At 30.9% G+C, this 24,023-nt stretch overlaps 1 protein-coding gene across 10 annotated transcripts; it reads left to right on the plus strand.

The window, feature by feature from the left end:
- The first annotated feature begins 7,416 nt into the window (after nt 1-7,416).
- Nucleotides 7,417-23,698, plus strand: LOC122294373 (beta-glucosidase 17-like). Of its 10 annotated transcripts, none has more exons than XR_006237585.1 (15): nt 7,421-7,716; nt 7,804-7,873; nt 12,936-12,994; nt 13,108-13,183; nt 13,422-13,499; nt 13,590-13,677; nt 15,141-15,393; nt 15,517-15,632; nt 15,781-15,998; nt 16,088-16,119; nt 16,223-16,325; nt 16,418-16,526; nt 18,434-18,555; nt 19,589-19,682; nt 20,763-20,834. XR_006237585.1 is itself a non-coding variant. In XM_043103059.1 (14 exons), the coding sequence occupies exons 1-14, from the start codon at nt 7,573-7,575 to the stop codon at nt 19,245-19,247; spliced, it is 1,872 nt and encodes a 623-aa protein (XP_042958993.1). In that variant the 5' UTR covers nt 7,417-7,572; the 3' UTR covers nt 19,248-19,582. The 10 variants fall into 10 exon arrangements, 7 of the variants coding, with proteins under 7 accessions (XP_042958993.1, XP_042958995.1, XP_042958997.1 ...); XR_006237587.1 differs by lacking the exon at nt 18,434-18,555 and adding an exon at nt 23,347-23,497 and having other exon boundaries at nt 7,422-7,716; XR_006237586.1 differs by lacking the exon at nt 18,434-18,555 and adding an exon at nt 21,905-22,641 and having other exon boundaries at nt 7,422-7,716.
- The last annotated feature ends 325 nt before the right edge of the window (nt 23,699-24,023 follow it).

A 24,023-nucleotide genomic window follows, 5' to 3' on the forward strand; every position in this document is an offset into this window, starting at 1 on the left:
TTTCAGGTTCCTAAAGATAAAAGAAATTTATTCGTCGAATTTTTTGCAAGCTGTTACATTCACCATGAACTTGGGGATTACAATGCAAAAAGGTATGTCGACGGACTTAGATCCACTCACTCACACGAGCAATTGCTTTTGGTGTTTAGGTAAAGAGCAGAAATGAGACATTATATCCCTTGATGCTTACATAGCATATAGAGAAGATTGACACAAATATATAAATATATATATATATATATATGTCGTCTAAGCTAAGCTAAGATGAGGTCTTTGTATACTTGTTAAGACTATATATGGATAACCCACAATCTATGCAACTTGTGTTTAGCCAGATACGAAACCCACTTTGGCACTTTGGATAACGAGTAAACAAAGGGACTCAGGTTAAGAGCTCGGAAAGTGAATAGACAAAGATCTGTTCGGTGTGTTGAGTTACATACGCTCTTTTAGAAAGAGAATTCTACCTTAGCATGTATTTCCTATATATCCTTTTTGCAGTCAACAATATATATGAGTGAATGGGTACCTAATTCTTTACTGTGTGAGTTTTTTAAGTCAAAATTGATGACCTTAATTTATTTATTCTTGACTTTTGACCATGTCATGAGGGTGAGGTTTTAGCGTATTCTACTTTTGTTATATATGATCGTAAATGATGCAGTCTTTGACAATGTTGGTAAAGAGATTGGACTAAAACTAAATGCATGGGGACAAGTGGAAAACTACTTGATTACGCTCAAAGAATAACGCAGTAGTTGTAGCACAACTTTGGGGTGTCGATTCCACAGGGAGATAAATTAAAAGAATAGCAAGAGGAACAAAGAAGCTAAAAAAAATATTAAATAAGTAATGGAGAACAAAAATTAATTTTAAATGTAAATTAAAGTGAAACAAAGTGATTAACGGAAAAAGTACTTAAATTTGACTAACAATAGAGCATCGAGAATCCCTTGCACAAATATGATATTTTAATTATTCTTAATTCATTAGATAACTTAATTAGGAACTCAATTCTCGAAATTCTCAATCGAAAGGTATAGATTTATAAACCAGACTTAAATCAAATGTAATCCTTTGAAAAAACATTCACCACTTTTAAAAAACGTAAATTACTACCCCTATTGATAAAATCTAATTACGACAATATACTCAGGGAGCGATATTGCAGCAAAAAATTAAATCAATATAGATAAATAATTGATCTAAATATAATCAAAGAACTAATCCATTCAATAGAAAAAGGATGACTGAATCCATAAACAGAATAAATTTTATGATTATTCGGAGAAAAAAACATCAACGATGAATTGAGAATGATAAAACAAAAAAGTTTTATCAATTGAAAATCAAATACATGAATTAAAAATAAATTAGAAATACCATCTAATGTGCAAGTTCATCCCTAACCCTACTTGAGAATTTAGTTACTCATAAATATACTGGACAACAAAAATCTCCAGAGAAAACTGAAGCGAACGGTAGCCATGGAAGTGATTTTTATCTCTCTTCAGATCTACCTCTTGTGTATCCACTCCCCACCATTTTGTGCTAATGATATGCTTATATAGGGTAGGAAAGAAACCCTAATGTCCTCTTAATTTCCGCATAAAAAAATCACCTAAATTTTATGATTTATCTTAGCAGCCATGTACGCCTTTCAGGAGTTTGAATTTGGAAATCCTTATTAGAGACAAAGTTATAACTCTTCAAGATAGCTTTCTAATGCATTAAGAATCGCATCCATCCGATATGTGAATAAAAAGATAAAATCAAAAGACTAAAGTATATCCAGACTATCTCCTAACGAATTTCGAACTTTGACTTCTTGTGGTTTTATTTTGTGATTTTTTTTCTTTTTCTTTTCTTTCAAATTGCTCTCAAATCTCATGAATGTTCTCTTTTGAATTTGACTAGGCTTGACTTGTTTTTTTATAAACTCTGAAATTAAATATAAAAAAACTGCTTAAGAGTATCCTAACGTAAATAGAAATTCAATTTAAGAATACACATTAATTCCTATGATTTCTATTCATATTTTAGCATTTTAGTCTAATAATAGGATATTTAGAGTGCACTTTCGCACACTCATCACTACTTAATAACACATCAATATTATGTTTGTACTCACTACTGAAAAGTTATGTTGCTTCTTAGAAGTTGTGACATAATTGTTCATGTTTTATGGAGATTGAGCATTGCTTTTAGTCATTTAGACTTGAGAGGGATTAGGGATGATCTATTGTGATCAAATCAGTTAGGGCATAACAAGACATATTTTTGAGATGTTGATATGTTGGTCTTCTCTTAGAGAGATTTGGTATAGTAATCTAGTTTTTCTTTTACTGATGTATTTAGTGGTCACACAACCTATTTTCCAAAATAAACAAGATTGAAAACATATTGAAAGACACAGACGTGAGATTTTACTCACTATGTACGAGTGTGAGATGTAATAAAGGTGTGTCCATAGTGAACACCCTTTCCCTTACATATCTGGCCTTTAAGGCTAATTGAGAGTTACAGTTGGAGGGACTATATATATAGCTCCCACCTTGAGTGGGCAAGTTCTTGTACAAAATGAAAATCCCTCTCTCTAAAATATGTGTCTCTCTAGTCTCAATATTTAGTTTGTGAAATATGTGAGTGTTGTTCTGATTTTACCATGTGGCACAACTCTATCATTGACAAAGATGATCTCAAGTGAACAATACCCATGTAAATATTCGTGGAAAAATTGCACCTAATCCAAAATTTGTTGTTAGAGTCGCTTCTGATGTACTTTAATATGGAATTTCTAATATTAACCATGGTTTTAATAGTAGGATGTGTTCTCACTTCTCACTTTTAAACGTTCTAATAGAAGATTCAAGCTATATCTGACATCTACTTCAAAAGGAGTAGTCAAAGGTATAATTGGAGTTTCATTGATATTATTATAAATTACAAGAATTTCTCCCTCGAAAACTCGTACGTGACTTACCTTCATTAATCAGTAGTGGATTTCATAGACAGTGGCAGAATCAACAATTATGTCAAGGAAGGCCAACTTTTTTTATTGTATGACACATTTATATAAAAAATAATGCTAGATACAGTCTTAGGGTATGCAAGCTCCAGGCACTCTATTTGAAGAAAAAAAAAAGTAGAGTCCACAATTAAAAAATAATTTCTTTTTATGTAGGTTCTAGATTTACTTATTTGTTTTCAAAGGAAGTGGGCTGGACTTGTATATCTTAGGACTGCAAATATCATTTATCTTATATAAATTAAAAAAAGATTGAAAAATCATAAAAAATATAATTACAAACTATTTTTCTTATATATCATCGACTTTAAATAATCTTTTTTGTATTTTTACTTTAGATTCCATATTAAGAAACTCAATATCGTATAAAAAAATACTTTGAGATCTGTTTTAATAAATTTATTATTTTCTCCTAAACTTAAATTTTAATTTTAATTTTGAAGAAACCACATCTTTAAAAATATATGATATATAAAAATTAAACAAAAATTTACAACTATAAAAAAATTAGAGAGATATATTTCTAGATATATTAAAATTTTAAAATTTTTAAAACTTATATGAAAATTATAATTTTTTTTAAGGAATCATTTTTTATATTTATAAAATTATATATAACGTATAGACGAATAATTTATATTTTCACAAAATTTTGAATGGCTATTAACCCCTAAGGGCAACGTGGGGCTGCCCCCTCTCACAAAGCACCAGATAGAAGATCATTGTTAATGGATTATGTATATGTAAATGATACTTTTGATGAATGTAAGATAAATTTAAATTTTGACTATTCTATTTACATAAATCTCCACATTGAAATTGCTATTTTTTTATTATATAACAATAAAATAATATAAGATGAATTTGACTTTTGCTATTCACATCAAATCTCCACATTAGATTATCTATTTATTTATTATAGAATAATGAGTAATTAATAACATAAAAAATATTTAATTTTTTTAATTATTAATTTATTTTATTTTATCATATTTTACTATTCTACCTATTTATATGTTAATTAGTAATCATATTCTAATTAAATTATGGGTTAAAAAATTATATTTTTTCAATTGTCATTTAATGCTAATAACCACAAATGTCTAATTAAATCCATCTATTATATATAGATGTCTTAATTACAAATGGACAACTTTATCATGCTCTGATTTCATACACGTCCCCTTATTTCTTCTGTTTTATAGCAATTGCAGATAAAACAAGACAAAGGATAAACACGGAGGAGATTGACAGAAATGCAACTTCGCTAAAATATTTGTGTATTTTTTACAACTTCAAGTAGTTGATAGGTAAACATGTTTTGAATTACAAGTTACAACCCTCCTATGCAAACATTATCTAACATCTCTCCTTGCCTCTTATAATATACAGACTGAGTTTGTCCGTCATCAAATAAATCAAAATTGGGAGGAAAAAAATGCAAAAAACAAAAGGAGATAGGGTTTCTACAAAGTGCTTGGATGGTTCCCTCTAAAATAATCATCCAGGTCGAGCAAGTTTAAGATATAATATTGTGTGCGAAAGAATAACGAACCACAATTCAATAAATCCAGCAACAACCTAAAAATTGTGTGTTGTCATTCCCTGAGATCCTCTGATCCGTATACTACCTTTCCAACAACAAAATGCCAAATGAAGAACACAAGTAGATCTTTCTACACCGCATATGACATTAAAACTGCAGAGAGAAACAAGAAGGATAAGCATTCCCAAAGGGAAGCACCATCTTAAATACATCCTACATGAACAAATGGACAACTTTATCATTTTAAATCAAATGGCCAATGGACAAAATATTTTGGACAAATCATCTACATTAAAGTAGACATAATAATGGACAGCTTCATCCATAATATTGTCCTTGCAGCAGCCTTATTATAGTCCAACAACCCAATTTTCAAACTACATTACTATGTCAATAAATTATAATAAGATAGATTGCCAAACTATGCAACCATGAAAGCAGATGATAGGGGAAGCCACAAGAACTCCAACCATAAAAGCATATGATAGAACTCTCATCCACCATCAAAGGTAAGAAGTTACTGTAATTTCAAAGGCAAAAAATAGAGGCTCCTTAACATCCAAAGTAAGGATTACATATTTATTTATATATATATATGGAAAAGGAATAGAGTAGTGATTTCATATTTACTTAACATCCAAAGATGCTTTAGTAAGCACACAAATTACAGCTACAACTTGTAGTGTTATTGCCACATTGTACCATTTGTGCAGATGCGTAGCTATATTATGTTCTAATTATCCAAATCAATTTTAATATGAAACTTTCACAATGAAAAATATGGTGTGCTCCTTTTAGATGCTAAGCAAAAGATTCAACAATTTGCTTCTCAGACCATTGCATCTTGGGTGTCATCCACCATACAGCCAACAATATTCAGTGTTTTCCCACTCTAAGTTATTCATTGGAAAAGTAAAACATGAATGCACTTATGAAAGAATTTGAGAAGTGGAAGAAACCTGTAGATGCTCATTGAGTCATTATATTGCCCCAATCCGGAACCTTACTGTACAGCAAACAACAACTTAAAAGTTTTGCTTGACTTCTTTTTGTTTAATATTCCTGTCTAAATTCGTTAATGGTTTGTATGAAAAGCATATGAATTGCAATATTAGAAACATCAAATGATATCTTGCCTCACATCGATCCTACTCTCATTCCCAAAATCAAACCCCATATCCTATAAAAATGATTTTTTCTAAAAAGCTCAAAATCTAACCCCAACTGAGAACCCTATTGTAATTTGAGGTACTCAGCCCTCTCATAATTTGAGGTATTTTTTACTATTTTTCAAACTTTTAGTTTGTGTTTATTAGTGAAGAGGATAGAAGATAGTTCATGGAGGCATAGTGAAAATCTCTTAGAAGTCAGATTCGAAAAGAAATGTTGATTGAAAAACTAAGATAAAGGAACATACCTTAATTTTCTAAATGATTTGGTGGAGATCGATTTACAGGATTGCTATCGAGTTTTGTCTCAGAGAGAGAGAGGGGTTAGGTTTTATTTTCCTGAGGAATATGAAATACCATTAGAGATAAGGAGAGGAAGGGACCATGCAGGTGGTACATTGGCTTCCCTAGCACAAATGAAGCTCATTCTACACTTTCACGAGCCAGAACGACAAAAGGAAAAAGAGAAGTGAAAATGAGAAAAAGAATTTGAGAAAAAAAAAATGGTGACAGTTGCACTAAAAGAGGAGGGAAGAAGAGTTACGGATAAATCATAAAATAAGAATTTACTTTTTGTATAATATAGATCAAATTTGATATTCTCTTTATAAATACTAAAGTTAAAAATTATAAAATTTACTAATAACTAATTCATTATAAGTGAATTTTCTATCAAATAATTAAAAAATACAGTTTATTTTAGATATAGATAATTCAATTAGATTAGTCTAACATTTCAATTGTAGAGCATCTTATTTTAAATTGTTTGAGTTGGGATAAAATAATCGAAAAATGATAGAAAAATGATAGCATTGCTACTCTATTACTACTTATTTATTATTTTTTATTTGATTTTTTTTATAATTTTTTATTTTTCTTAATAATTAAGAAAGTGGATAGTAGTAAAGTTATATATATTTTTAATTTTTTTTAATAATTAAGAATGTTAAAAAAATCTTTAAAAAAAATAAAAAGAACTTAAAATATATTTGAGTAATAAATAAATAGTAAATGGATAGTAACTTATCACTATTCAAAATAATCTCCTCATCATCCGGACCCTGCGTGCAGGTTTTCTATTTCTGTACGGTAATTTTGCTAGTTAACAGTTAACGTACACAGTACTAATACTGCAACTGCTTTTTCATTTACTTTTGACGCAGGCAATTAATTTCGAATGGCTAGGCTACCTAGCTCTCTATGAATTCAGAGACACGTTAATTGCTAGAAAGGCAAGCGCACATGGAGAAAAAGTTGTATCTATTGTATTCAACAACCTGTGCAACTAACATTCATGCTATCTAACGGTAACCTACGCGCTACTTCATCTAACCATGAAATAAACTTAGGTACGTAGGTGGGATGCATGGAAGGCCTTCCGAAATCGCAGCAACCCAAGAAATCCCATAGTATATAAATATTGATAAATATTTTATATATAAAAAAAATTATATAAAAATAATCAAATAAATTAATTTAATTTAATATGATATGTTAAATTATAAAGTTTAACAGATTAGATAAATCTATATTAATTTATAAAATTATTTTATATAATTTGTTGGTAGATGTAGCCCTAACTTTTCAAGGCATAAGATGGGTCTACATGAGCAAAGAATAGTAAGTAAAATATAAATACAAATAGTATATAGATTAAAAAGATATAGAAAAAGCTCGCGTGGGTAAAGTGGCCCCTTTAGAACTTCCAATAGTTAATTTGATGCATCTCCTAAGTAGTAAGTTTGAATTATTGATGCACAACAAAAAGGTAGTAGTACTAGCTAGGGGATTGGAGAGGTCAAGATCAGAGACGAATAAGATATCAAGAAATGGAATTAGTACTTCATGAGAACGGCCTGTTCTTCTTCTACCTTCTGGTCCTGCTGTTCTGTTGTTTTGCTCGCACAGAGGGTCTCGACCGGAGAGATTTTCCGTCCGGTTTTGTATTTGGAGCAGGCTCAAGTGCTTACCAGGTAATTATTAATGCTGTGTTAGCTCCCTAGCTAACAACATTTATATATTATTTGTTCATTACAGTGTTTTCTTTTCCTGATCTTAAGTATGAAGGGGCAGCATATCAGCATGGCAAAGGGCCAAGCATTTGGGATACTTTCACTAGGATGCGTCCAGGTCTCTCTCTCTCTCTCTCTCTCTCTCTCTCTCTCTTTTCTTTCTGATACATTCTTAATTTCCAGATGTACATTAGTTTTACCATATTGGTCTGATGGTGCGAAGTACTGCAAGTTACCATTGATTTTTTTTTTTTTTTTTTTTGGTTGTAAGAGGGAATTGAGGAGCGAGGGAGGCTGTGGGTGGGAGGGGGACTTCAAAAACGAAACAAAAAAGGAAGGTTTACATCCCGCGGTTGGAAAGGGAAGACGAGAGAAAATTAGTACTAGATTTATAAAAAGAATAATTCTACTTAGAGAAACGCTATTTTGCCCACTCAATTTGACACCTCATGCATTTAATTTTTTTGCTTAATAATTAATAAAATGATTATTAGTGTATTGGTATTGTTTTATATTTTTAAAAAATGTTTTAAAATGATAAAGAAATTTAGAAAAAAATTAGAAGATGATTTTTGTCTAGGTGTAACAAAGAGGTGTAACAAAGAGTGGTGCTACTCAAGCGGCAGAGTAGTACCGCTTTTTTACGTATCATTCTCACACACTACACATTATGTATATATATATTTTTTTTCATTTTTTCTATAACAAATATATGGGGTATGAATGATAAGTAGAACAACTCACTTAATTTATACTACATTTACAAAAAAATCTAATAAAATAGAAACTCTAAAATAATTAGCATGATTCGATGTAATACGCGGTTAAATATACTTTAAATTTAAAAAATAATAAAATTTAAAGGAGCACATCAAATTACGTTAATTTATAAATTTATTTTTATAAATATTTATTTGTAGACCAAATATTTTTCATTCTCTATACTATTATGGGATTAAGGAAATTATTATTTTTTTTCATGTGGATCCTATATTTATTTATTTTTTTAAAAATGATTGTATGGTACTTGCGCATTCACGACTGCAACTATCATTTTTTGAAATTTTAAAAGTTATAAGATCTCCTCGGATGAAGTATTTCTCTTCTTAGTTACATTATTATACCATCATATATTAACCATATTGATGTACTAGTTTGTAAATGACAGTAAGACAAGAACCTAGTTATGAGTCAAATGTAGGGCTGAGCAAAAATCTGAAAATTCGACTCCGACTCCGACTCCGCTCCGGCTCCGCTCCGACTCCGCTCTGGCTCCGACAAGTCGGAGTCGGAGTCGGAGGATTTTTCCGGTGGGAAGTCGGAGTCGGAGTCGGAGTCGGAGTCCAGGTGGATCCGACTCCGACTCCGCTCCGATCCGACTCCGATACTCCGACTCCGCCTCCGATTCCGACTCCGACTTCCCACCGACTCCGACTCCGACTCCGACTCCGACTCCACTAATGTATATATTTTATAAATAATATATATGTTTTTCTATATATTAATCATATAAATATAAATATAATAACAAGTAATATTAATGTATAAATACTAAAATGCTTAATAACATGTAACATTATAATACTAATGTATAATATAACATATAACACTAATATATAAGTAATAAATTTATAATAGCATTTAATACTAATGTATAAAAATTAAAATTGATTATATAGATTTTATATAACTATATCTTATATATTAACATCATTAGTTAAATTCAATAATATACTAGTAATTCACACTAGTTATTAGTTATAAACTTATAGTAAATAAGTTAATAAATATTAATAATTTACTATATACTAATAGACTAATAGTGTTAGACTATTAGTATATAGTAAATCACTAATATATATAATAGTATACTATTAGTTATATATATATTAAATTAATATCTTTAAGTTATTATCTATTAGTACTAGACTACTAGTGTAACTAGTGTTATCACATATTATTAGTTACTAGTTACTAGACTATAGTAAATAAGTTAATAATTATTACTAATTTATTATATATTAATAGACTAATAGTATTAGTGTTAGTATTAGTGTATTACTAATATATATTATATATATATAATAGTATAGTATTAGTTAATATATATAAATTATAATAGTATACTATTAGTTAATATATATTAAATTAATATCATTAAGTTATTATCTATTAGTACTAGTGTAACTAGTGTTATTACATATTATTAGTTACTAGTTAGTAGTTAATAGTTATTACATCTAGGCTATCTAGTTATTAGACTATAGTAAATAAGTTAATAAATATTACTAATTTACTAATTTAATAGTATTAGCATTAGTGTATTACTAATATATAATATATATAAAAATTATAATAGTATAGTATTAGTTAATATATATTAAATTAATATCTTTAAGTTATTATCTATTAGAACTAGTGTACTGTGTAACTAGTGTTATTACATATTATTAGTTACTAGTTATTACATCCAGTTATTATTAGTTATAGACTATAGTAAATAAGTTAATAAATATTTCTATATATTAATAGACTAATAGTATTAGTATTAGTATATTACTAATATATAATATATATATATATATATATATATATATATTTATAATAGTATACTATTAGTTAATATATATTAAATTAATATCACAATATAATTAAATAATTATTAAATATATTCCCTTGGATATAAAAACAATAAAAAAAATTTGTCAAATTTCTAATATATAACTAACTCTCTAAGTTAGTAATAATTAATAAAATAATAATTAACTAGTGATTTTTTTAGTGAGTTAATTAAATAATACACATTAAATTGTTACTTAATTTTATTTTCTAATGTATTAATTTTGGTTAGATAAATTAGAAATCTTAAATTATATTTAAAAAAAAAATTGATATGGAAGCTCAAATCCGATTAGAGTTGCAAATTGTAAAATTGAAATGTTAATTGGGTCAAAGAAAAAAGTCTAAAAAAAAGCCCAATAAAAAAGTTCAACAAAAAGCCCAACTGTCGGAGTCGGAGTCGGAGCGGAGTGGGGTCTAAGCGGAGTCGGAGTCGGAGGTCGGATTCGGCCTCCGACAAAGTCGGAGTCGGAGTCGGAGGAGGCCAAATCCGACTCCGACTTTGTCGGTGCTCAGCCCTAGTCAAATGAGTTTTTATATTTTATTTTTTATTGTTTACCTATAAGTCAATGATACTTGAAGCGTAATTGAACTCATTCACAATGCCTGATGTAAAGTATAGTTAATTTTATGTAAAATATAAAGAAAGTTGATTAAAAGTCTATTCTAGTTGATCATTTTGTATTTTGATCTTTATTTTACACAATGCTACAGCAACCCTCTAGATGTAGAAAATATTATTCACAACTCTTAAATATTTTTAATTCTTTTTTCTCTTTCCTCTAGATTTTTTTTTTCACTGCTTTTATTTACCAGTATTTCATTTCAACCCGGCCCGTCTCTCATTTGGACGTTAATTGGCTGTTTGAAGATGGTGAAGAAGAGAAAAGCACTTGAATAAAAATACTTGTAATAGTAGTTTGGCATTTAAATTCGGATTAATCAAAATATGACGCAATTATATAATATTATATGTGAAGAGATATTGTAAATATAAAAAAATACGAACATATTGTAAATTTATAGATAGTTAAAAGAAATATTTGAAATGAATAAAAAATTATTAAAAAAATATTTAAATGATATAGAGAAAAAATATTAAACATATATTTAAATAATGTATGATTTATTATAAAAGTTAATATATAAAATAAAAAAAAAATGAATTTTAATAATACATTTTAAAGAATTAGATAAAGAAACTATTGCGAATGCTTTAGAAGTACTAGCGTTCATCCCGATTGAAATCCAAATAGCATATTAATTGGGAAAATCTTTATCCAGAAATATCAGATCCGGATGTGGATATTCAAATTAGGATATGGAAAAATCTTGATCTTTATCTAAGAAAAAGTCCAATTGTCCAAATGGTGGAATTTGCGTCTAGATACAGACTCAGAGGCTGGTAGGCGGATCTGGATATCTATAATGAATCAATATTATAGATCCGATGTAGGTATTTGGATTCAAATATGTATTTACAGATTTTTATTTTTTAAAAGAATTATAATTTTAAATTTTGAAAAATAAAAATAAAAATTAAATTTAAAACTGATAAAAAAATAGAAAAATAACAAGATAATTGACCCGCGAGGGCCACACCGTGGAGGACCCTTGGAGGCCACTAGGCGTGCTAGCCGACTTATACAAATGGGCCGATTGGCCCTGCATCCGAATCTCCCAATAGATTGAGATGTATTTTTTAGATTTGAATAATGTTACATTTTATCTTATTTTATTAATATAATTTTTTTAAATTTTTATATAAAATATAATAAATAATTTAACTTTTTTAACTCATAATTTAAATTTTTTAAATCTTAAAATAATAATAATATTTTAATAAAATTTTATTCAACTTTCATATTTTATTTAAAAGATTTTTATCCCATCTTTAAATCTAAACCAGCCTCAATCTTACATAATGATGCTAGATAATGTTAATATTATATATCCTTTAAGTAATCATGCGGTTTAATGTTATAATAACTTCATAATGTGCTTTTTCAAAAGAGTGACTTTACAGCTACACATGTGAATCCCGACCAGTGCAATTTTTTCTTTTGTGTTTTATATTCTTTTAATATTTTTACATATTTAAAAAAATTTACAACATCATTAAAAAATACCTTCTTAATTATTAAGTGAAAAAAAAACCACTATTGGGATCCATAATTGGAATCCCCCATGTGTGACTTTAGCATTTCTATTTCCAAAATCCATTCATCCTGTATTTTTACTATTCTTTTTGTAAAATTCTTTAAATACGAAGAAATTTGAAAAAAGTAAGTTTATAAATTCACGTCTTGACATGATGCTTTATGATTTAAAATAAATTTAAATTATCATTTAAAGTTATATCAATTTATGAATTTATTTTTATATTATTTTTTTGTGAGTGTAGCACTTTTTTTTTTTCTATTCTATAGAAAGATAGGTTCAAAAACCCATTTAAAAAACCAAAAACAAAAGGTGTTTTTTTTTTTTTTTTCATGAATTACTAAGATATTAAGCCATAAAATTCAACTAGCAAATAATCTTTTGTAATGGTTTCTCTACAGAGAAGATTATTGACAATAGTACGGGGGATGTGGCTGAAGATTTTTATTATCGTTTCAAGGTATGATTTAATTGACCACATGTCGATGGGTGTCTTAGACAAAGTCATCGATCACTATTATTTTGATAAGAAAAGGTAGCAATGTATAATGGCTATACATGTTTGTGTCTCAGGAGGATGTAGCTCTGATGAAAGAAGTCGGTTTAGATTCCTTTAGATTCTCCATCTCGTGGTCCAGAGTACTACCTAGTAAGATCATTCTTCAACTGCCTATAATATTCTCTCGGCAAGTGATATTTTATAAAAATTTGATGTGCGGTTATTTTTGTGTGTTTCATTAATGAAATTGGCTGCATTATTTTATTTAATATAAAATAATTATTTTGATTAATCACATCAATAGAATAGGCAAAAATTTATAAAATTGACTATATATAACAAAACTCTTTTTTACTATATATGAATGTAGTTTATTTTGTTTGCTTAGAGGGAAAACTTAGTGGAGGAATAAACCCAGAAGGTGTGAGATATTACAATGAACTCATCGATGAGCTCTTATGCAATGGTAAAGTTCATTCTCCCTCTCCACCTACACATAATTTGCTTTGGCACATTCCCTTGAATTCTTCCTCATTTTAACAATGATGATGAGCAGATATAAAACCATTTATAACTTTATTCCATTGGGACCTTCCACAAGCACTTGAAGATGAGTATGGTGGATTCCTGAGCACGAAGATTGTGTAAGTTTACATCTCAACATATAAGAAACACACAATGGCAATGAGTGGGAAAAAGTATGTGCAATCTAGGGAGTTTCTCGATAAGAAAATGACATCCTCAAGCTTATCCATTTAAGTCGAACAATATCACTAATCACTCGGTAGTTGTATTACTTCTTGTTGGATCAAGGTTTTCTCGAATAGTTGTCCGAATTTAAGGGTTTTAAGTAAAGGAATAATGCTAATATGTTCCATCATTTTCACTATTTATGCATTTAATTTTTTTTATTTACTGATTAAAAAAGTAACCATTAGTGTATTAGTAATCTTTTTTTTTTATTTTTTTTAAAAATTTTTAAAGATGTTAAAAAACTAAAAAAATAAAATAAAATATTTTGCCTAGAAGCACGCATAGCTGTCATTGTTGGGGCAGACCTTAACAATAGTCTTTAAGTAAGAGAGAGATAGATATATGGTGTAGACTCTACAATATTTTTAACTATTTATTTATTTATCTGTCTCTCTCACTTGAAACTTTCAAGTTACAATGATAACTTTAGGAGATTTTTTTTTTTTTTTTTTTTTTTTTTTTTTTCTACTTCCTATAGGGACTCGTTTTGATTGAGAAATGATCTCAATTCATCTAATCTTATCATTACAATTTTTTAAAATTTTCACACAAAATATGATAAATAATTCAATTTTTCAAATTTCAAAATAATAATAATATTAAAAAATAATATTATAATATTATTTTATTTAATGCCGATTTGGTTACCCGATACAGATGAGATGTTTTCTATAACGTATAATAGTTTTTCATATTCAAGTATACTATATTTCATCTCTAAATTTTAAAACCATTCATTTAAATAAATAGTAATGAACAGTAAAAACTGATAATAAGTAGTATGTAAACAGTACAAAATTGATATGAAATAGTATATGAATAGTGCAAACTGACATGACTAGTGCGTGATAGTACATAAATAGTGTACAATTCGACTTTCTATAAAATAGTAGAATTCACACATTTTTCAAATTCAAAAAATTAAAAACTATATCATCTTATCTCACTATCCAAACATATATTTTTTTTACAAATTATTTCACCTTACCCTAACTAAAAAATTTAACTATTATTCAAAATATTTTATCACATCTCATTTAAACTGTGATTTCAAACTATGCCCAACTTTTAACGTTGATCCATATCATCTCAAGTCCTCTCAAGTTCTCACCCGAACCTGAAGATATCGAGTGGAAGGAAAAAAGGCAAATCAAGCAAGCTCTATAACATTATTGCGAGTTTCATGCTGTCCTCCATTTATACAGACAATAAACATTATATCACTCAAATAACGTGTATGTTTGTCTTTCAACTGATGCACTCGAGTATTTGTCGAGGAATTTTTCCCAATCATACCCTATCACTCCACTGCTAACTAAATATTGGCGATTGTTCATCCTCTTCCAATAATTAGGAATGATTATCACGACTATGCGGACTTTTGCTTCAATCAATTTGGGGATAGAGTCAAGATTTGGGCCACTTTCAATGAGCCAAATACTTTTAGCAGCGAAGGATATGCAACTGGAAACACAGCACCAGGTCGATGTTCAACCTATGAAGGAAGTTGCGCGGCTGGGAACTCTGCGACGGAACCCTATGTAGTAGCGCATAACATCCTTCTTTCTCATGCAACCGCTGTAAAATTGTACAGAGAAAAGTACCAGGTTTTTGTTTATACAAAACATTTTTTCAATTATTTTAGGAAGGCGTCGCTATTTTCGAATCTTTTATGTAGAATCTTTGTTTAGCAATTGGTACTTTTTGGCAATAGAATTTAACTATTGCAGGATTCTCAAATGGGAGACATTGGGATTACTGTATCAACTTTTTGGATGGTGCCCAAATACCAAACAGATGCTAGCACGAAAGCTGCTGCTAGAGCTCTTGATTTTGCTTTTGGATGGTGAGTAGTACTCTGATAAGATTGTGGACAAAACTATATATGCTCGTATAAGAACCGAAGATGAAGTTTGTAGCATTGAAATAATTTGAAACAGGAATAACTGAATTATGAGGATTTTAATATCTAACTCATAATATCATCTGTATAGGTTTGTTAATCCAGTTACATATGGTGACTACCCAGAGTCCATGCGAGCTTTGGTGGGAAGTCGACTGCCCAACTTTACTGAAGCACAATCCAATATGCTAAAGGGGTCTTTTAATTTTCTTGGGGTAAATTACTACACTGCAAGATATGCAGACGACTCTAAATCCTCTAGTAGCGTCAATCTAAGTTACACAACCGATAGCCATGTAAATCTAACCAGTAAGTTCAAAAGCCCAATTTTTTTATGAGTGCATCAGTTTAAATATTTATCACTTGTTCTCACATGGCCACACCAAACATTGGCGCAGCGGAGAAAGATGGCATTCCTATTGGTGAACCGGTAAATCTCTCTTCAGTTTCATACTCTCATGTACATACTTACTTGAATTCCCATGTCCATATAAAGATTACTAAGCCAAGTTTGTCATGAATGGTTTTTGTAGACCTCTACTTCTTGGCTTTACATTTATCCAAGGGGAATCCAAGAACTTATTCTATATGTAAAGAGGAATTTCTGTAATCCTCCTATTTTCATCACAGAAAACGGTAAAGCATTGTTTTACTCCTACATCTGCAGTGTAATTAAACTTTTGCCACGTATGTCAAAAGCAATTCATTTGCTGTTTTTTTTTTTTTAGGATATGTTGATGTAAATAATAGCTCGTTGCCGATTGAAGATTTTCTCAATGATAGGTCAAGGTTAAAATACATACGCCTCCATCTATCAAGTCTCTTAAATGCTATCAAGTGAGTATCAAGGCATGCATACTTGTATAAATATGGCAATAATTCTTTTACATCATGCTTCTTGTATTATGATTCAAATCTATGCAACGACATATATATAAAGTATATCATCAAAATCTCAATGTTAAAATGCATTATTAATTTATAAATGAACCAAATAAAAATCAAACACAATAGCAAGAACACGAATGCACATAAAAGTCACCAATTTTGCCATATGTGAAAAGGTTTTAAAAAATTAAAATAATCCATCCATTATGCTGAGTATAATCCTTAAATACCAATAGTTCCCTATATCTCTGAATTGTCCCACCAACTTTCTAGTTAATTATATGAACCCATTTATAGCCAATGGGAAATTTACAAACTGAGTACAAAAGTCCACTATTTTTTTCTTTCTAAAGCTGCTATTTCCCTATAGACTCTGCATGCGAAGAAAGTGCTACCTGAAGAGCTCTAGGATTGGAAGAAAACTTTGAATAAAAATGAATGACAGAAAATACCTTTATTTTTACTTATATATATATATATATATGTGTGTGTGTGTGTAGATAGATAGAATGACAGAAATACCTGATATTGAAGCAGAACTTGCAGAAGATGAAGAGCCAATAAAAGAAAAGCAACATCATAGAAATAAGCCACCAAATAGCCAGGGATTTTGTTAACTCGAGTGGATTTTTGAAGGGTGGAAATTAAGAAGGATCACTAAAAGAAGGAAGTCAATGGTTCGTACTTTTTAGTTTTATTTAGAATAACAATGGCAGGATCAATAATTGAAGAATTTGAAACTGGATGAGCAAAAATAGATGATGATGGAAAAGGTGAAGAAGTAACTATGGGGAACTCAAGAATGGGGTTTTGGTAGGATTGTAAAGGTAGAAGTTGATGAATTGAGAAAGGGAATTGAAGACTTCTTGTGTTATGAGTAATAGAATGGCATGAAAAATAGACATATCATATGTTCAATCTCGAGATATAAAAGAAGAATGTGATTCTAAATCATAAACTTTGATCCTTTGATAATAAAAATGTATCCAAGGAACACACTCCTCCTAGCTACAGATCCAAACTTAGATCTCTTGTGACTTAAGGTTGAGGCATAGTTAGGTGATGTTTTATATAGAAGTTCAAAAGGCGAATGGGTAAGTAAACAGTACAATGGGGAACATGATTATTTTGAAAAGAAATCCTTGAAACAATATTAGACAGAAGTTGTAATCTGGATGAAGAAGGATGTCCTAATTGACAATGGTAAAGATCAAATTTGGAGTTTATTACCGAATTAACATAGGTTGAGTCAACATATATGCAATAAGGTTTTTGCAGCATAGAACATAAAGACCCTCCATCCAAATCATACTACACTAAGCTAGGTTTTGAATAAAGCAAAAATCAAGTATGTATATATATATTTTTGTGAAGTAGTTTACTTGCAGATTGTATTAAGTTAGTAAGCCACGTGTAGAAGCCACGTGTAGAAGCCACGTGTAGAAGAGGTTTAGTTAAGTTAGTGTTAAGTTAGTTAGTTTGTATATAAATAGACTTGAACAGATTGTAACAGAGACGTAATTCATTTTTCAATACATTTTGGAATACATTTTTTTCTTCCTTGCATATTCTGATATGGTATCAGAAGATGAAAACTCTGCTTCCGCAAACCCTATTTTCTCAAATCCTAATCGTACCAGTTCCTTTGTTGAAGATTTCTCAAATCCTTATTTTCTCCATCATGGAGAAAGCCCTGGATCTGTTTTGGTTTCTCAACCTCTTAATGGTGAGAACTATTATACTTGGAGTAGGTCGATGGTAATGGCTTTCAATGCCAAGAACAAGACGGGTTTTATTGATGGAACTTTTTCTTGTACTGCAAATCGATCTGATTCTCTTTATGTTCAATGGTTTAGATGCAACAATATGGTTCTTTCTTGGATTTTAAACTCTCTTACGCAAGAGATTGCTGCAAGTGTTATCAGTTCCTCTATTGCTGCAGAGATTTGGAACAACTTAAAGACTAGGTTTACGCAAGGTAATGGCCCGAGTCTTTTTCAACTCAAGAAAGATCTTTCTTCCTTAATTTAAGATCAAAGTTCAGTTAGCTTGTATTACACAAAACTCAAAGCTTTATGGGATGAATTCTCCAATGTTAAGCCTATTCCCAGTTGTATTTGTCAACCAAGTTGTTCGTGTGGAGCTTTGAAGACGACTATCAACATAATAATGAATATGTTGTTCAATTTCTAATGGGCCTTAATGATTCTTTTACACACATTCGGGGTCAAATTCTCCTAATGGATCCAATTCCATCCATTGACAGAGTTCTATCTCTTACTCTTCAAGAAGAGAAACAAAGGAAAGTTGTTGGATCTTCAATCTTGTCTGAATCTGCTGCTTTGTTTAGCAAGAATGTGGCCCCTGCATCTACTTCCTCAACTAATGTCAAGAATTATCAAAAATCAAGATCACGATCAGTTTGCACTCATTGTGGTCTCATTGGACATACAGTTGATAGGTGCTATAAACTACATAGATATCCTCCAGGGTATCGACACAATGCAAAGCCAAGAACACCTTATGTTAATCAAGTTTCAGCATCTTCAAATGGCTTTGATGAAGCATCTAATGGTCCAAACTCCACTCCTCCATTCCCCTTTACTCAAGAACAATGTAATCAACTTCTCTCATTTCTTCAAAACTCCTCACAACAACCAACAGCAATGAATTCTGTAGCAAATTCATTGAGTCTATCAGGTATAGTTAACTCACCTGATAATGTTCTCAAAAAGTCAAATTCTTGGATAGTTGATAGTGGTGCTATTGATCATATGGTCAGTTCCCTTTCGCATTTTACTACAACTATCTCTATTGCAAATACTTCAGTAAAATTGCCTAATGGTGTCTGTGTTCCAGTAACACACATTGGAACAGTCAAATTATCAGAATCACTGATTCTTGATAATGTTTTGTATGTACCTTCCTTTTCTTTTAACCTCATATCAGTCAAAAAGCTTACTGAAAATTCATGTTGTTTTGTTTTTCTTGCTGATTTCTGTTTCATACAGGACCAACACTCTTGGAAGACGATTGGAGTGGCTAAACAAGTGGCTGGGTTATATTTGTTTCAAACATCTGATATACATTCTGCTGCTAATTCTAGTAAACTTTCTGTTGTCAATTCTACTGTAAACAACTCTTCTTTTGATCTATGGCATTTTAGGTTAGGCCATCCTTCCTTAAAAAGGATCCAAATAATTCACAAATTGTTTCCTGATGTCACTACTTCTTCCACTTTTGACTGTAATACGAGTGATTCTATCAGTAATAAAATTTTCGATTTGATTCATGTTGACATTTGGGGTCCCTTTGCTGTTGAATCTATCACTGGTTTCAGATACTTCCTTTCAATTGTTGATGATTGCTCATGATGTACTTGGGTATATCTAATGAAAAATAAATCTGACACTCAATTCCTTATTCAGTCTTTCTTTAATCTCATTGAGACTCAATTTGGTATTCATATCAAAGTTATTAGAACTGATAGGGGAAATGAGTTTCATATGTCAGATTTCTATGCTTCTAAAGGGGTAATTCATCAACAAACTTGTAGAGCTACACCTCGACAAAATGGTGTAGTTGAGTGTAAACATCAGCATTTACTCAATGTGGCACGATCCCTCAGATTTCATGCCAATTTACCTCTCAATTTCTGGAGTGAGTGCATTTTAACAGCAGCTCATTTGATCAATAGAACTCCATCACCTTTGTTGTCAAATAAAACACCATATGAAATTCTATTTTCTAAGCCACCAAATTACTCAAATCTTAGAGTATTTGGTTGCCTATGTTTTGCATCAACTCTATCTCATAATTGCTCAAAGTTTGCACCTAGAGCTCACCCTTGTGTGTTCATTGGATATCCATATGGAACAAAAGGGTATAAACTCTATGATTTAGAAACCAATGTTATTTTTTTGTCCAGAGATGTTATATTTCGAGAATCTGTTTTTCCATTCAAAACAGGTTATGATCTTCCTACAAAATCAATTGTTCTACCTATACCACTAACAGATAATGCAACTTTTGACTATCCTCAAACTCAGGCTACTTCTCATTCAATTCCAGAAAATTCTGAGTCAGTTTCTGTTTCAATTCCAGTTTCTTCACCATCAAATCCTGAGATAATTCCCTCAACTAGAAAGTCTACTAGAATACATAAGCAGCCATCTTATCTTGCAGAGTATCATTGCAGCTTAGCCAAAACTGCAGAAGCCACTTCATCATCTAACTCGAGTGAAGGTTCATCCTCAGGTATTCCATATCCACTTTCTTCTTTTATATCATATTCCAATCTGTCTACCTCACATAGAGCTTTCACACTTGCTATATCCTCACATAAAGAACCCAATTCCTTTAGAGAAGCCATTAAACACAATCAGTGGTGTGATGCCATGGCTGTTGAAATCAAAGCTTTAGAAGATAATAAAACTTGGACACTTACTCATTTACCTCCTAACAAAAATGCTATTGGATGTAAATGGGTTTATAAGGTGAAATACAACTCTAATGGATCTGTTGAAAGGTATAAAGCTCGATTAGTTGCTAAGGGCTATACACAGCAAGAGGGGTTGGATTACATGGAGACTTTTTCACCAGTTGCAAAACTGGTTATGTCAGGGTACTCTTAGCTATAGCCGCATCTAAAAACTGGTCATTGCACCAATTAGATGTCAACAATGCATTTTTGCATGGAGACTTAGAAGAAGAAGTTTATATGTCTCTTCCTCAAGGTTTTTATTGTAATCAAAATAGTGCTGCAGCCAAGGGGGAGTTGATGCCCACTGTCAAGTCAGACTATGCTAACCAGCTTGTATGCAAACTCAATAAATCTTTATATGGCCTAAAACAGGCATCAAGGCAGTGGTTTTCTAAGTTTTCCACTGCTCTATTGAAACATGGTTTTATCTAATCCTCAGCTGATCCAACTTTGTTTACAACACAGAAAAACAGTTCATTCATTGCTTTGTTGGTGTATGTCGATGATATCATCATCGCCAGCAATGATGATTCAGCAGTAAGTGACTTAAAGATTTTTCTTCATTCTCAATTCAAGCTCAAAGATCTTGGAGCTTTGAAGTACTTTCTTGGTCTTGAAATTGCAAGATCAACAAAAGGGATAGCTGTTTCACAGAGGAAGTATGCTTTAGAAATACTATCAGATTCAGGGTACCTAGCATCTAAACCTGCCTCATTTCCAATGGATCAAAATCTCAGACTCTCAAAAATAGAAGGAGCACCTCTTGAAGATCCACTCTGTTACAGAAGATTAGTGGGCAGACTTGTTTATCTGACAATAACGAGACCAGATTTGTCATTTGCAGTTCAAATCTTAAGCCAGTATGTAGCAGCACCTACTGATGTTCAAACACAATCCTGGCCAAGGAATATTTTTCTCTTCATCAAGTGACTTGCAACTCAAGGCTTTTTGTGATGTAGACTGGGCTGCTTGCAAAGACACCAGGAAGTCAATAACTGGTTTTTGTATTTTCCTTGGACAATCACTTGTTTCATGGAAATCCAAGAAGCAGAACACGGTGTCTAGATCCATAGCAGAGGCTGAATATCGTGTGATGGCAGCTACTACATGTGAAATAACATGGCTTTAACACTTGCTCAAAGATCTGTCTATTTTCCAAACCAAACCAGCTTTGCTTTTTTGTGATAATGAGGCTGCTGTCCACATGTCTACCAACCCTGTTTTTCATGAACGAACCAAACATATTGACATAGATTGTCACATTGTTTGGGAAAAACTCTTGGCAGGAACCATGAAGACTTTGCATGTTTCATCCATTCATCAATTAGCAGATATACTAACTAAGCCTCTCGGTTTTAATTCTTTTTCTAGTATTCTTTCCAAGATGGGTGTCATTGACATTTACACTCCATCTTGAGGGGGAGTATTAAGTTAGTAAGCCACGTGTAGAAGCCATGTGTAGAAGAGGTTTAGTTAAGTTAGTGTTAAGTTAGTTTGTATATAAATAGACTTGAACAGATTGTAACAGAGACGCAATTCATTTTTCAATACATTTTGGAATACATTTTTTTCTTCCTTGCATATTCTGATAGACTGAAAGTAAATTTGAAAGAAAAATTTAACAAAAGTGTGAAGAGTGGAAGTAATGGTTGCAAAACATGCTGTGAATCAAGGAATCGTGAAAAGTTGTTTTAGGAAAGTTTGAACCTAAAGAAAAAACAGAGTGATCATTGATTTCAAACGAAAGATTGTAGAACAAAAAAAATTACCTGGTCAATTTGCAGTGCGAAGGATTGAGAAAGAACACTTACAACTGCATGAGAGGAGGGAAATGTGTCCGATGAAGACTTCAAATAAGCAAAAGCTAACAACAATTGGCATTGTTCTTGAGAGGTAGTTAACACTAGAAATATCCAAGGGTGTAAGCTAGAAGTATAAAAGTAAACACTTGATTGGTTGGGGAAAAAAACTTTCAATTTGAAACATGGTGATAGCCATGTAACTTATATCACTGCCAACTTACTAATTGAATGAGCTAGCTAAGATGCTGACATGTATCTACAAAGAAACCCAAGGCGTATTAGGATGCTGAGGGGTTAAAAACATTTACAAGTTGTAATATTACATCAATTACTTGCACATGATGTAAAGAGTATTTGTTGCATAGACAATAAAGATTGAAAATACTGATCCCCACGGCCTCTCATCAAAGATAAATACATGTAATAATTGCAAGTATCTTTAAGATTCTGATATTAAAGATTTTAACCAATATGGTTTTTGCAGGGGTGGAATCGACGTTAAAGGGTATTACATCTGGTCATTTCTCGATGACTTCGAATGGGAATTGGGATATACATTGCGGTTTGGCATCAATTATGTAGATTTCAAAAACGGGTTGAGAAGATATATGAAACACTCTGCTTTGTGGTTCAAAGAATTTCTTCAACAGGAAAACATGATCATAAGGCCGAAAATGTTGTCTCTCAATAATTTAATCGGAAGAGAATAAGGTATTATGCTAGAATAATTGTTGTAATATGTTATACTTGTAACGCCCCATATGGATCTTGGTACTTGGGAGTGTTAATCCTCTAGTTGCAAGCATAATTACGTACTAATATGTGCATTAATATAATGTGATTGGTCAAAAAGTAAATTTTATTAAAAACAATATTAATTTAAATTTTAAATATGAAGGAATTAGTATTGATACGTAAATTAGTACGCGACTTTACTTGTACGTAGCAAAATTCGAGTCATAAAGGATATTAACGATAAGAGCTTTGCTATCCTACCACTTATACTACACACTACACATGTTTTAATTCTTCTTTGAAGTCTTTATTTTAACACACTGCACACATTAGCCACGTTGGCACAGTGTGAAAAGACCAAACTAGGGCTCAAGAGATAAAAGACCATACCTGAACATTCCCAATGAGGGCCTTTTTTTTTTTTTT

This window comes from Carya illinoinensis, chromosome 14, assembly GCF_018687715.1.
Source record: "Carya illinoinensis cultivar Pawnee chromosome 14, C.illinoinensisPawnee_v1, whole genome shotgun sequence".
In the NCBI taxonomy this organism is placed as follows: Eukaryota; Viridiplantae; Streptophyta; class Magnoliopsida; order Fagales; family Juglandaceae; genus Carya; species Carya illinoinensis.

Excerpts from the sequence above, each read along its gene's own strand:
- LOC122294373 (XM_043103059.1), top strand. The coding sequence starts at position 7,573 with ATGGAATTAGTACTTCATGAGAACGGCCTGTTCTTCTTCTACCTTCTG. Across the intron at positions 15,394-15,516 it reads TGTACAGAGAAAAGTACCAG|GATTCTCAAATGGGAGACAT; the intron begins GTTTTTGTTTAT and ends TAACTATTGCAG. Across the intron at positions 15,999-16,087 it reads TAGCCATGTAAATCTAACCA|CGGAGAAAGATGGCATTCCT; the intron begins GTAAGTTCAAAA and ends ACATTGGCGCAG.